The 14,999-nt window shown below is 40.1% G+C and overlaps 1 protein-coding gene across 1 annotated transcript; it reads left to right on the plus strand.

Moving 5' to 3' along the window:
* Nucleotides 1-643: 643 nt before the first annotated feature.
* On the plus strand, nucleotides 644-14,408 carry LOC148361199 (homeobox protein unc-4 homolog). Its single transcript, XM_088343091.1, has 3 exons — nucleotides 644-1,145; nucleotides 2,594-2,769; nucleotides 11,126-14,408. Exons 1-3 carry the CDS (start codon nucleotides 845-847, stop codon nucleotides 12,035-12,037), a joined length of 1,389 nt encoding a protein of 462 aa, XP_088199217.1. The 5' UTR covers nucleotides 644-844; the 3' UTR covers nucleotides 12,038-14,408.
* The last annotated feature ends 591 nt before the right edge of the window (nucleotides 14,409-14,999 follow it).

Genomic DNA, 14,999 nt, shown 5'->3' on the forward strand with positions numbered 1-14,999 from the left:
TCAGCATTCAGGTAAATCCAAACCCTATCGCCATGACAACTTCCAATAGGAAATGGGCATCGCAAACGAGGACATTCTTAATGATGTCCTCGTCCAGTCATTTAGTTAAATGGTTTGAAGCCACAGGCTCCTTCTGTGCTTAGAAAAAAAACTGTTTTCTGTGAAAAATGCCCCAAAAATGTGTTGCATGAAATTGTGATTTTTGCACCTGCACACACAACAGCTGGGTACATTGTTTTTGTAAATTGCTACCCTAAAAACGCAACACAACATACAAATATTCCCTCGCTCCATTCAAACTCGTACTGCTCCTCCCGCTGTTTTGGGACAACGAATGCGCACGCATCCTGTGGTGATCTGGTGATGACGTAGGCTGGAAAGAGGTCCATTTAGTGTTTTGTTTGGACTTGGACGGCACCACGTGATTATCAGCTGGTAATGGACAAAGAAGTTTAAAATAAATAAATAAAAATCAAAGACTAACGATGCTCTGCCTCCTCTGAGGGCGGTGACGTCAGGAGGCTATTAAGGCTTGTGATTGGCCCCGCCAGCATATGGGGGAGTCCTAATGAGCTGGCTCCTTGAAGGGGAGTGGGGGGCGAGCTTGACATCTCAGGGTGGACCACAACACGTCGCTGCCGGCTTTCTCACTTGGCGCTCATCGGTGCACCGGAGAACACGACCGCGCATCGACCCGCGCGCACGTTCTTTCGCTTCGCCTTTTTTTCCTTTTTTTCTCTCCAAAGCGCGATTTGCATCCTTTTGCTGGCTGCATGTTCAGCCACAAATTGCCGCCCCCCCTTGCATCCTCACTTGGACCCCGCCGCATGCATCCCGTGCGAGCATGGACAGTCGCGTCCTCGAGCATCACCCTCACGCCCACTTCGGGGGCTCCTTGGGCGGGCTGGTGGGCTTCCCTTATCCGCTCGGCGCTCAACACCACCATCACCACCACCATCATCATCACCAGCAGCATCATCAGCAACATCAGCTACAGCAACACTACGAGATCGCCGGCGCGCATCAGCTGCAGTCGGCGGCCGCTGTCCCTTTCACCATCGACGGATTACTAAACGGCTCCTGCTCGGCGTCTGTGGTCAGCTCCGGTGCGCTCCTTTCGCCTGACGGACAGTACAAACTCTCCGGTAAGGTCGCAAAGAATTCGTTGGTATTGTTCACATTTATTTTTTACTTTATTTTAAAGCACGTTGCAACAAAAAACACATCACCAGATAAACAAATCACACGAAAAAATACCTGTCCAAAATCAACTTTGGAGGTTTCTTCAATCAATAATTTAAACTCCTTATCATTTATCGTTAGTTAGCTATTTAGAAATGACCTCATGTTTTGAATCACGATACACATTTTACAGTTTCTGAGTTCCCCCCATCTTTACTCCCCAACAACAATAATATGTGTAAAACTTGATACAAATCGTTTCAAATCAAGTTTTGAACTCATATTTGGGCATAAATCTATTTTTAATCACAATTCCATTCTTTTTTTGTGTAGATATTTTATTATATTAGTTGACTGAGTTTTGTTCATGCATACATTTGCAGAATATTTTCTATGTCCACGCTCCACGTATAGAATGCATAACCATAAATTAAATACACGAAAATAAATCTTCACGTCACTTGATATAATTCTTGCACGAACACGGAAAACAGCTTTAATTTTATTTATTTTATTTTTTTATATTTTTAATCATTTGTGTCGGTTTGATTTTGAATTAAAAAAAAGAAAGAAGTCAACAGCACTTATTCTAAAAGGATTTTTTTCGTCATCTTGATTCTTCTTTATTGTTTTGCATTAATTCAACGTTTACCATTTTTAAAAAAGTACAACAATGTATCTTCATTTTTGGTTATTGTATTTATTTTGGCATGATTTAAATATTTACAATGCAAAAGGTGAAAAAATATAAATCGAAATAAATGCTCAAAAATTGAATACATCTAATATATATATATATATATATATATATATATATATATATATATATATATATATATATATATATATATATATATATATATGTGTGTGTGTGTGTGTGGCATGATTATTGAATATGAATTATATTAATACTGAAGAAAGTGGAAAAAATTAAGAAAAAAATGCCCATCATTGGAAATTCGTTTTTCAAATATATGTATATTTTCTATTGCTGCTGATATTCTAAAAAGGTGTATCTCCATTTTATTTCTGATTTTAGGTTTTTGGCATGATTGCAATGTCTACAATTAAAAAATTGGAAATATGGGAATAAATAAGTAAATGGAGATACATTTTTTAATATACATGCATGTCTGTTTAAGAATGTACATTGCAAAGAGTTGGGGTAAAAATAATCCAATCTGGGTCAAACGTGGACAATCCATTATATGGGTTAACTTGATCCATTTTTCTGAAAAAAATAATATAATAATAATAATGTTGGTTTCACGTGTTTTAGCGTGCATTAATTGTTTTTAAAAGGAAAAAGCTAAAATTATTTAACCTAGTTGCAGCAGTTTGCCTCTCCTAATGGGCCAAGCTGTCAATCAAGGGCTGAAGAGGCCATAAATCATTCCAATTGCAACGACAGATTCCGGAGACCCCGACAAAGAGAGTCCCGGTTGTAAACGGAGAAGAACCCGGACCAACTTCACCGGTTGGCAGCTGGAGGAACTGGAAAAGGCCTTCAACGAGAGCCACTACCCGGACGTTTTCATGCGGGAGGCGCTGGCGCTCAGGCTGGACCTCGTCGAGTCCAGGGTTCAGGTGGGACACCTTTCGTATTTTTTTACAAATGTATATTTATTTGAATTGCCACAATTGTTCCCTTTCTCTGTGCAAATATATAAAGTAGGGCTTGTTTCTTCTGATTTTGGCATGTGAAGCCACCCCCCCTAATATGGTAAGCAATTTGTCAATTAAAGCTTGAATGAAGCACCCCCTGCCCCCTTATTTAAATATGCGCGGGCACGACCTATTGATTTATGGGTTCATTAAAAAAGGCCTTTTACAGAGCTGAGAAAAGGGGCAAAAAACTTTTTAATTAGGTTGTTTTGGTTAAAATTATTTTTTGTAGTTTACTATTTTGAGACATTCATCTTTGTTATTGGAATATATTTTAAATAATAATATTATTAGATAGTCTTAAAATAGACGAATCAATTATGTATGTTTAATACATATTTGGTTTTATTTTTCTTCATTCAAACGAAGAACAATTCGTTATTTAATTCAATGAATATCCCCTGCTGCACTATTGTTACGATATACTATTATTCATTGTACATTTTTTGCATTTAGGCCACAGTCAAAGCACCATTTTGTCAATATGTTTGCTTATCTATTCCGACCGTTTTTTTAAAAATTAATTATCTGCTTAACCTGGGGTGTTATGTATAATCTCTTTGTAAACAATGTACACTACGATGTACATGGCATTAAAGCTAATTCTTTCCGAATAAAATAATTTCAAGCGATTTATAATTAGAGTAAAATTTGTGTTATTCTTTTAAAAATGCGAGAGAATTGGTTAATTTACACTATGTACTCATTATTACGTGTTTATTATAGAGTGCCAAGTCTTATTTTGATTTAAACAATATACATTACTAACAATTAGTGATGACAGTAAATACTAGCAATTTTAGTTATGAATGAAATAAATTAAGCAATTCAAAATGCATGATTAGTAGACATAATCTAATTATTTAAAAAAAGTTTAGGAAAATTATTCAGTTTAACTTTTTGCTCTTTATTACGTGATAGAATAAAATAGACTATCATAGAATAGATCATAATATAGGTATAAACGTGGAGTATGCAACGAGATTAGACATAGCACTCCAGGGTAAACATGTAATAAAGACTTTAAAGTTGTATCTTTTACCTTGGAGTTCTACGTCTAATTTTGATGTAAACAATGCTTACTATGTTATTCTCAATACAGTCAATAATAGCAATTCTAATTCCAATCACGAATGAAATAAAATGAAACAAGCGGTAATGCATAATTAGTAAAATTTGTTCTGTTGTTTTAAAATTTTGTTGAAATTGTTACAGTTAAGCTGTTTATTTGTTCGTTTATTTTAATTTCAAGGGAAAAAACGTGACCAAAATTGCCAACATTTAATTTATCTGTGCTTAATCACAAACATTTTCTGCATGATGTAGGTCTAGGCTATAACAACAGTTTTTGACAAACCGATCCTGAGTGGTTGTTTCCTAAAATGCATGTGAAGGGGGGTAATATTCTATCTAAAAAAAAAACAGGAATCACAACTGCTATATATTCTTGGGGGTTGATTTTTGTTCTTAAACCTCCGTTCATTCAGTCCTCAAGCTGCTTAAACGCTGCTTTATAGCAGGTTTGCGAAGAATAGCGAGTGGGGGGAGTGAAACACGCGGTAGAAGCCCCCCCCATCAACAATCCCACATTGTCACGCTCCGTGTCCGCGCCTTATCCGCGCCTTGTGCGCCTTATCAGCGGCCAGCACGCGGCCCTCAGCGAGCCCAGGGGCCGGCCCGAGAGCTCCCAGGCCGGGGGTGGGGGACTAGTGGAAGGAAGGGAGTCCGGCGTGTTTTTCACAATAAATAAAAATAAAACACTCCCAATTCGTTAAGCGTGCAATTAGATTTAATTGGTTGACTTGGGTTTGAAGCAAACTTAATGGCGATCAATGCAAACAACAGACCCCTCTTCAACCTACGTCGTCATCTGATCACCACAAGATGCGTGCGCATTGTTGACCCAAAGCAGCGGCAGGAGCAGCACGAGTTTGAATGGAGGGAGAACATATTTTCATATTGAGATGCATTTTTGGAGTAGCAGTTTAAAAAAATAAATTAATACATTTGCAATCCCAATAGGAAACAGGCCTTTTCAAAAGCATCAGAGAGCCTGTGGCTGCAAACCATAATATAACCGGTTACACCGAGGATATTTGCGTGTACATTTCATATGTGGTATGGTTTCAATTTACCTAAATCCCGAACGCCTTAGTACAGGGGTTGGCAACCCAAAATTGTCAAAGAACCAAAACAGACCAAAAAATAATAATAATACTGGAGTTGCAAAAAGCCCAGCAACTGGCTGGCCACCAGTTTAGGATGTCTCCTGCCAACTGCCTGAAAATAGCTGGGATGTGCTCCAGCACCCCCGCGACCCTACTGAGGATAAGCGGTGAATATATTGGATGGATGGATGGAGTTGCGAAAAAACAGAAGCCTTGTTAAACAAAATAAATTGAAAGAAAATGTGATTCATACATAAAACTTAGCCGTTCAATATTAATACTTATATATTACCCTGCCCCATCGTTTGCCATTTTTGAACATTTCTGAAAAATCTGTAGTTATTTTTAAAGGGCCACATGCGGCTCTAGAGCAGTGTTGGGGAAATGCTAGGTGTTTGCTACCAATGCCAACTGTAGACTGTGTGTTTGCTACTACTGGTGCTAACTAGTAGATATTTTATACTACTACTATTACTAACGTGGATAATAATCATCATCATCATCATCATGAAAATAATAATAATCATAATCAGAACAATATTTATAACAACATGAACATTATTATTAATGAAGATTTTACACATTATCATATTGTTAATAATGATTATTATTGATTAATTGTCATTATCATAATTCTTTTTAATGAACCCACCAACTATAACGATTTATCTAAGGCACAAGTGTCAAACAGGCGGCCTGCGGGCCAGATCAGGCCCGCTAAGGGATTGAATCCGGCCCGCGAGACAACACTCAGAAAAGCGTAAGAGAAAAACAAGCTGCAGGTTGAAATATGCCAACTTGATGTTGCCAAAGCCAGGTGCCTCTCACAAAGACACTGTACTTGTATTTATTTCTCTCTCTCTCTTTCTTTTCCACCCCTTTTCTCCCACTCTGTCTCTGTCTCTTTCACTCTCTGTGTCTCTCTTTTTCTCTTCCTTTGTTGCTCTTTGTCTCTTTCTCTCTGTGTGTCCTTTAACCTCTTTTGCTCTAACTTCCTTTTTTCCTTTTATCTTTCTCTTTCTCTCTTCATACCCTTGGCGCTTTCCTTTCTCTTTTCTCTCCTTCTGTCTTTCTATTTCTCTTTGGATTTCTTACCTCCTCTCCCTTTCTTTTCCCCTTCTCTCACAACTTTTTATCTTTTGTTTCTCACGCGCTCTCCCTCTCTCTCTTTTTCTTTCTTTGTCCTGCCCTCTCTCCTTTTCCCTCCCTCTTACTCTTATTTCTTTATCTCTTATCTTTCTCTTTAATCTAATAGTCCGGCCCCTGACAGAATGTTTGTTCTATCGCGTGGCCCCCGAGTTAAAATGAGTTTGACACCCCTGATCTAAGGTGGTGCAAGCCAAAAAACTAAGCTAGGGGACATATGAACTGGTCATCCGAGCCACTATTTTCATCCATTTAACTAGTTGGTATTTAATAGTCGCAAGATTTTCTTTGGGTATTATATGTAATATGAGTCACTGGCGATCCATCCTTTCATTATCTGCACCGCTTATCCTCAGTAGGGTCACGGGTGTGCTGGAGGCCATCCCAGCCATCTTCGGGCAATGGGCAGGGGACACCCTGAACTGGTTGCCAGCCAGTCGCAGGGCATACAGAGACAGACAAGTCACTTGCTCATTCACACCTAAGGACAATTTGGACCAGCCAATTAACCTGTCATGTGTGTTTGGAATGTGGGAGGAAATTGGAGTGCTCGAAGGAAAGCCACAGGGAGTACATGCAAACTCCACACAGGAAGGTTTGATCTCATGACCTTAGAACTGTGCTGCACACGCGCTAACCACTGCGCCGCCGTGCTGCCACTGGTGATACTGTTGTAGATTTGAAATGTTATTTTCTTGTTTTCTAATTTGTATTTTTGGGGTTAAGGTCTGTTTTATTATTTTATTTTGAATATGTTTTCCCTGCAAGGAAATAAAAGAAACAAGGGTGGGCACTCAGAAGCTTCAGTCTATTTAACTTGCTGGTATCTCAGAGTTGCGAGATTTTCTTTGGGTATTAGATGTTATATGTGTCACTAGCGATATATGAACTGGCCATCTGAGCCAAATTTTTTATCTATTTAACTTGCTGGCATAAAAATGTATTATACCCTTTACTTACCCGATATGAACCAACGTTGTAAACGAGGCAAAAAAGTCAAACATGACATTTCCCTTAACCGATTTGCACAATCTATGTGTAGCGCCAATCAAAAACGTTTTTGTTGTCGTTGACTTTGAAAATCAAGTCAATATCTTGCTGATTGCACATACTTTGTGCTTATTTGAGATGTTAATCTCTACGATCCACAATACATTAATGTCAATCTGTCACGACCAGCACTCAGAGTAGACCCAATCGCATAACGTTTTCTCACAATTTTATTGAAAGAAAGAGGAAGGGCAGCGCCCGCGATACAATGCTCACTGGACACGGGACGCAAGTCACTCTCGCAATCGGATTGTGATCCGAATACGGAAGTGGATCTTCTGTAGCGGGCGATGGCAGTGTCAGTGACAGAAAAACAGGTCGATAGCCGGGACAGGAGAGCCAAAACGTGGTCGGGGTCAGAAACGGGTCGTAAGCCGGGACGGGAGAGCAGATGTGGTGGGGATCAAAAACGGGTCGTAAGTCGGGACGGGAGAGAAGACGTGGTCAGGATCAAAACGGGTCGTAGCCGGAGACAAACGGGAGGAAAAACAGGACAGGCAAAAGTCAGGGTCAAAAAATGACTTGCCTCGTATCAACAGAGGTTCGCAGACGAACTGACAACAGGGGATTGACAAGACTGGATTTAAATAGGGAAAGGGAGCCAATCAGAGTCAACAGCTATTGGCGACAAATGAGAGGGCACAGGTGATTTACATCGGTAATCATGACACAATCAGTTGATGTAAACTGAGATAAATTCCGCCATTCCGCCTCAACAATGCGCACGCAGCTTGGCTACGTCACACTTGTTTACAAACACGGAAAAAGGCGATTGAGCTGTGACCTCGTGCAAAGAAATTCAAAGTGCAGCCTCTAAAGAATTGAAAATCAATTCAGCAATTTAGCTCAAGCATGGATATCAATCAAAATGAATGCTCATATAATACTCTTTCAAAGATTCACTTAACAAACATGCTTCAAACATGAATCACGTATATCAAATGAAGGCATGACAGCAAGGTGCACGTGTATAAATCCTAGAGAGGGATAATTTCTCCCGGTCAATGAAGGCATCTGCGAGGTAGGTGTAATTTACTAGCTATGGATCGAGCAGAGCTGTTTAAAGAGAATTAAGTGACGTCATTTACAGTCATTGTGGAGTCAGTTGCATAGGAAACTGATCAATAATGAGGACCTTCTGCTATTGTGTGAAGTCATTTATTTGTATTTTTTCCAACACACATTTATATGTGCAGTGGCTTTTTATAGAGCGTATTTCTTTGTTTTTATTCCTCTTATTTACATCGAGCAAGCTTGCTTATAAAAGCATAAACACGCTCGCATTAAATAATCATCATCTGAAGCTGTGGAGGTCAAATGAAAAAAAATCCCTTTATGCACTCTCTATGTCCTTGTGTCCTTTTTAATTGGCTTTAACGATTATCCTTGCTAATTAATTTACCTAAAGTCAACCCATTAAGTCACTTCAGCATCACAGCAGGGAGTGTTTTGTGCTTAATATATTTACAATAATAAACACACAAAGCAGTCAAATTAAAAAACAACATATCAGGTTTTATTGGAATGCTTTCCGAACACATTTTGCCTTTTAAAATTCCACACTGGAATGAAATATAAATCCTCAACTTGGGAGCCCTCTAGCGTCATGATTACTGATTTGAATCACCTCGCCCACTCCTTTGGCGCCTACTGCCTCGGCCTCTGATTGGCTTCCTGTCCCTATTCAAACCCACTCCTGTCTGTCGCCTTATGTCAGTCCGCCTTTTTTTTCGACCCTGACTGCAACTGTTTTTTTGCTCCTGTCTGTGCCCTGGCTTCAAACCGTTTTTGATCCTGATCACGTCTGCTCTCCTGTCCTGGCTTTCGACCTTTGTTGTCCTCGACCACGTCTACTATCCTTTCTCGGCTTACGACTCGCTTGCGACCCCGACTACGTTTTTGCTCTCCTGACCCTCTTTTCCGTTCCCGACACCGCCATCGCTCGCCACGGAAGTCCCACTTCCGCGTTCAGAGCGACCTGCTTCCCGCGCCCAGCGAGCGCCGGATCGTGGGCGCAACCCTTTCTCTTTCCTTTAAATAAAACTTGTGAGAAACGCAACGCAAGTGGGTCCTGTCTTCGTTCTGGTCCTGACATCTACCACTTTCTGGGTATTAATCTTTTGTGATAAGCGGGAAAATCATTTATAAAAAAATCCTGCGTAAACTCTATTATCCAGTAAAACAATAACCCAAATTGGGTTTAAAACAATGCACTGTTCAACACTTAAATGTATTCGACGCAATTTTCCTTCGTTGTATTCAAAATGACAGAATTTGTGAGGTTTTAAACAGAACAAACGATTTCATGGATTATTTTGAACTACCAAACTATTTTTCTAAATAACAAATCCAATAATTTGAACGAACAAACATTTGATTGTTTATTTAGTTTCTTAAGAATTTCTGTTTGTCTCTAACAACGTATAGTCATACGTTTTTCTTCGTCCCACTAGCTTTGAGGCATTCTTTTATGATTTAGGTTATAATTACACGTGTATACAAAAAAATATAACTGCCTGAAATCTACGAATAAATTAATGAATGAAATCAACTTTGTAGGGTTGTTTTCAATAAAACGGCATTTTTTAAAAATTTCTTTTGGGTTGCTTGTTTTATAGTAAAACAAAATACATATTTTGGGCTTTTTGAACAAAACAAGACAATTTTTGACAATTTTTATTAAACCCTTATTACACTTTTTGCACCGTTATTTAAAAAAAAAACCTGTCTAAAGAAGCTTAATATTTATCATTTTTGTCTTCCCAACTATGTTTATTGAACATTTATTAACACACACACACACACACACACACACACACACACACACACACACACACACACACACACACACACACACACACACACACACACACACACACACACACACAATAAAAAAATAAAAATAATACAAAATTAATAAAAAAAAATAAAACCAACTATTAAAATAAATAACAATGATTATAATGAGTAAAAAATAAAGTTAAGGTCCTGATAATAACATTACTAAAGGTATTAATAATGCAAATGACCACCAGTACATTTTAGTGAGCTGTGCTATGCAAAATTGCGTGAGTGTGTCTGTTTGTGTGTGTGTCCCTCAATCACTAGGGTTGTAAGGGCACCATTTCCTGTGGTGTGTCTTGGGCAAGTAAATAAATAATAAAAACATGAGTAAAAATAATGATGATAATATATCAAAAGGTTATTATTTGTGCAAAATGACCACCAGTGAATATAAAGGGTGTTATTCAAAATCTAAAATTAATAAAATAAATGATATAACGACAATAAGTAAACATTAAATGAAAATAATGATAATAATAACTTAAAAAGTATTGATTGTGCAAAATGACCACCAATAAATTTCACGGGGTTGTTTTAAGCATAATGACCCAATCTTGTAAGGCGCTAATGCTAAATAACCCAAGAATCGGGTCAAATTAGTGGATCTGTTTGTTTTAAACCTAAATTGGATTATCTTATACCCACCTATTCTTCATCAGAAAATAGAGTAATCCCTCCAGGGTTATGTTCCAACAAGTACCTAAAATGGGTGAAATGGATCAGGGTGAAAGAATTATTTTTCTTAGATTTTTATTTCTATTATCATTATTTATTTATTTTAAAAGAAATGTTATTTTCCATACAAAAAATAAAAAACAAACAATAATGTACTTTATTTAATGAATCATAGCACTGCATCCTATACATATAACATTTGTGTATCTTATCAGAACAACTACTCTCTTTGGGGCTGTTTAGCCATCAGACTTCAGTACACAATGCAAATCCAGGAAGCAGTGAGACCATGAAAGGTCAACCGCATTATGGCCTGGGATTATTGTAGTCCAATAGCCTGAACAAATTGTACAAGTTTTCTTTTGAATGAACCAGTCTGGTCTTTGTGCACCCAGGTTTGGTTCCAGAACCGTCGCGCAAAGTGGAGGAAAAAGGAGAACACGAAGAAAGGTCCAGGGCGGCCAGCGCACAACTCCCACCCAACTACGTGCAGCGGCGAGCCAATGGACCCCGAGGAAATCGCAAGGCGGGAGCACGAACGTGCGGAGAAGAAGAAACGCAAGCAGGAACGTAAACTTCTCAAGTCGCAGAACAAACTCCTGCACGGCGACAGTTTCCACACGCCGGGCGGCTCAGAGAGCGACAGCGGAGTTTCGCAGTTCACCGACAGCGAGCAGCAGCCCTCCTCGGGGGGCACCGAAGGACTCCATACCGAACCCAGCTGTGACCAAACCCGACGTGACTCGGACCACCAGAACCAAAGAAGAGAAGCGGGCCGGGTTTCTCCGGGGGGACCCTCAACCCTGCAGAAACGCAACCCCTTCAGCGTGGAGAGTCTTCTCTCGGACGCCACTCCCCGACGGAAGCCGCCTCTGGACTTCGCCTCCCTGCCCACTCAGAGGACCCTGGTGGGCAAAGGCCACTTTTTGCTTTACCCCATCGCCCACCAGCCTCTCGGCTTCCTCGTGCCCCAGACGGCCCTGAAGGCGACATCCTGTCACGACAGCATCGAGAAACTCCGCTTGGATCGAAGCCCGGAACGGTCGCGGGCTCCAGCCGATCTCTTGAAGCCACAATGCGCGGATCATAATACACCCAACCATCACGGCCCCGTTAGCAATAGAGTCCACGTGGAGAAGGGTGAGGAGCTCGCCAAGTCTCAGGCATCCTCTGGCGAGCTGCTGACTGACGGCTGCCAAGGCAAGGAGCGGAAAGCGAAGGAGGAGCGAGTTTCTCCGGGCCTCTGCACAGACACAAACTATGGGGAAGCGCCCGAAACAGATGGCGAGGATGTGGATATGGACTAGCACCTGTAGGAAGCAGCAACTGCTCAGACGCTGTCACAAACAGGGCTACCATAGAGTCCATTTTGGGCCTTCAAAGTACAAAATACCACCCTAATTAGTGGACTCTAAAGCAGTGGTCGGCAACCGTTTCTGCACCACGGTCTGGTTCATTGTCTGACAATATTTTCAAGGCCTGGCCGAACAGTGACATTAAACATGTTTGTACTTTTTTTCTAAAACAATAACAGTGATAAGAATAACAACTATGGTAACATTTACAATTATAACAACATGCATAATAACTTATAGAATAATTATAATGAGCGTAAATTCATGTGGTCCATGTAGTCATGTGGAACACAAAAAAACACATTCACTCATTCCCTGAACCGCTTACCCTAGTGAGGGTTGGTTAGAATGTGGAAAGAAACCAGAATGGCCAGAGGTACAGGGAGAACATGCAAACTCCATACAACCATACAAGGAGGTGGGTAACTGGATTTGAACCCAGCACCTCTATGAGGTGGACATGCTACTAGCAACACACTCTGGTCGCTATCGTAATGTTTTACGCAAAACGTCACATCGATGCGTCAAGTAATTAAAAATACGAACTCAGCAAATTAACCACTCAACGAAAATCTCATGTGGCCTTTTTGTTCTTTTCTTGACTTAGGGATCCATTCATCTTTAAACTCCGCTGCCAATAGTTTTTCCATAGCGCCAAGTCTGTTTACAATGATTTTGGAATGAAGAAGTTGACCATTCTTCACACTGGTTGCTGTAAGTGCAAACGTTTGGTTTGAATCATCCTTTACTGTTTTTTCGGGAATCCCTGATTCCAACTTGACGGTTGCTTCACCTGACAGGCAACCTGCCTGTCCATGCGAACCACAATGATTTTAATTCTAGCGTACCACCTAATAGCCCTGATTTAAGTTCTGAAACGTAGCAGGGTCAGTAAAAGAATATAACTTATTTTCCTCAATACCGGCCTAAGGCCCAGTGGTTGCCGACCACTGCTCTACGGTATGCTTCCAAGCGTCAACGGAGACAAAATTTTTTGAGTGACAAGGCCTAGTACCCATTAAGCTATTTTGCGATGGTGGACCAGTTATACATTCCCAAAGCTCTGCAAAGATGCTGGCAAACATCAGGAATCGGGGGATTCTTGGCACCTTTCCACCAAGCAAAACAGTTCGGTGAGCCTCAAGGTCTGTTTTGGCACCCTGGATAAGGCAGATTTTCACTGAAATCATAGCGCTGAAGGTGATGGCTCTTTTAGTAAGAGAAGCAAAGTAGAAGATAGGAGCACTTTTTATCGATCACATTAGTGAGCATTTGGTACAAAAATACTCAAACAATGTGCTAAGGCAGTAGCACAGGAGTCTTTATAGGAGTCTATATTACCCAGAAGAAAATGTGGAGTTTTTAAAATCTGGCGCTTTCTCCCACTGTTCACATTGAACAATTCCAAGGCTGTAATCAATCAAGATCCCAAAAACGGTTGACTGAACTGTATTTTCTTTCACGATTTTGTCTTCCTGTATGTGCCAGTTACAAAAAATCAATAAGGTAAATGAAACCAGTTTGGACCAAAAAATGTATATTGATTTTAGTGTATTGCATACATTTTGTATTGAAAAATATAGAGATGCGCCTCAAATAATGTTTCATTGCATATGTACCTATGCATACTATCTAACACTACCTTTACCCGGTAGACTACTGCTTTCCTCACCTTAAAAAACCCTCCGGTATAAAAATAAATAAAAATCTACCGTTTTTTCAAATTTAAGCAACAACAAAAAAAAATCTAGATTCAAGGCTAGTATATTAGTTTACGGCTGCTCCAACAATCACATTAGATTTTTTTGGTAAAGTTTTGCCACTCCTGGTTTTAGACAAGCACAAGTTGCAGAAACAGAGTCGAACGGAGTGAACAATATCATTACCACTTTCTAATGTCAAAAGGTTGGCATATATGCCATTGCCTATGTATCTCAATTTAAAATATTCCTTTCTTATCCTACATAACTAAAAATTTCAATCACTGTTCAATGGATTTAGCAAATGAGATCGTACATCTAAGTACATGACTTAGAGGTAATCAAACACATTGACCAATCAATGAACTACAGTGTGTCTGACTCCGCCCAAGGGTGTTGGTTTGGTCTTGGTATTGTTGGGGACATAGCAGAAAAAGTAACATTTACAGTAAGCATGGATTGCATTGCTTGGTGGGAAACTGGCTTTAATCCTCTTCTATTTTGTAATCACGTGTCCTGAACGCTGACGCCGCAGGTTTTCTTTTTCCTAACCTTTTTTTGGTGACCAAAACCTGTAAAGACAAACACATCTGACTTGCAACCGAAATCCTCAGATATTGTAAAAAGGAGAAAACAATATTTATATGTAAACGTTTTGATAAATAAAAGCTATTGTTTAACAATGAAGCGCTGTATTTCCAGGAATGGAGCGAGGGAAGTGGGAAACAGGAGGGGACCAAGATCCACCGACCGTTGCGGGCGTCGGTGCAGATAAATCCCCTTCTCTCACTGCCGTCTAGCTGTTTGTATTTATTGCTTTAACAAATTTATTCATTTGAAAAGGCCGGCCTGGAATGAGGTTAGTGGCCGCCGGCTATAGGACCCTGCGCCTCCTGCTGAGTTTTGATATGAAAGTAATTATTTTCCCACTGGCTGCTGCAGGGTCTCCAGGCAGCTCCCCTTCCTCTTTTCTACACCCCCTCCCCTCCTCCTCAGCCCAAAGGGTTATTAGACATTAGTGATTTCTAGTGATATGGAATCACATAAACTTCCTACAATAATAGAATTAGCATGAAAGGCAGGGGTGTCAAATTGAAATGGGGGAATAATAGCCAGCTGCGTGGCGCTGGTGCACGCGCCTGGCAGCCTGCATGCGTGTGTGTGCATAGACTATTGAGCGTATAAAGGAGGGGTCGGGTAAAGAGTGGGGGCCG

Source organism: Urocampus carinirostris, chromosome 8 (assembly GCF_059441175.1).
Source record: "Urocampus carinirostris isolate Australia breed hairy pipefish chromosome 8, RoL_Ucar_1.0, whole genome shotgun sequence".
Classification (NCBI taxonomy): domain Eukaryota; kingdom Metazoa; phylum Chordata; class Actinopteri; order Syngnathiformes; family Syngnathidae; genus Urocampus; species Urocampus carinirostris.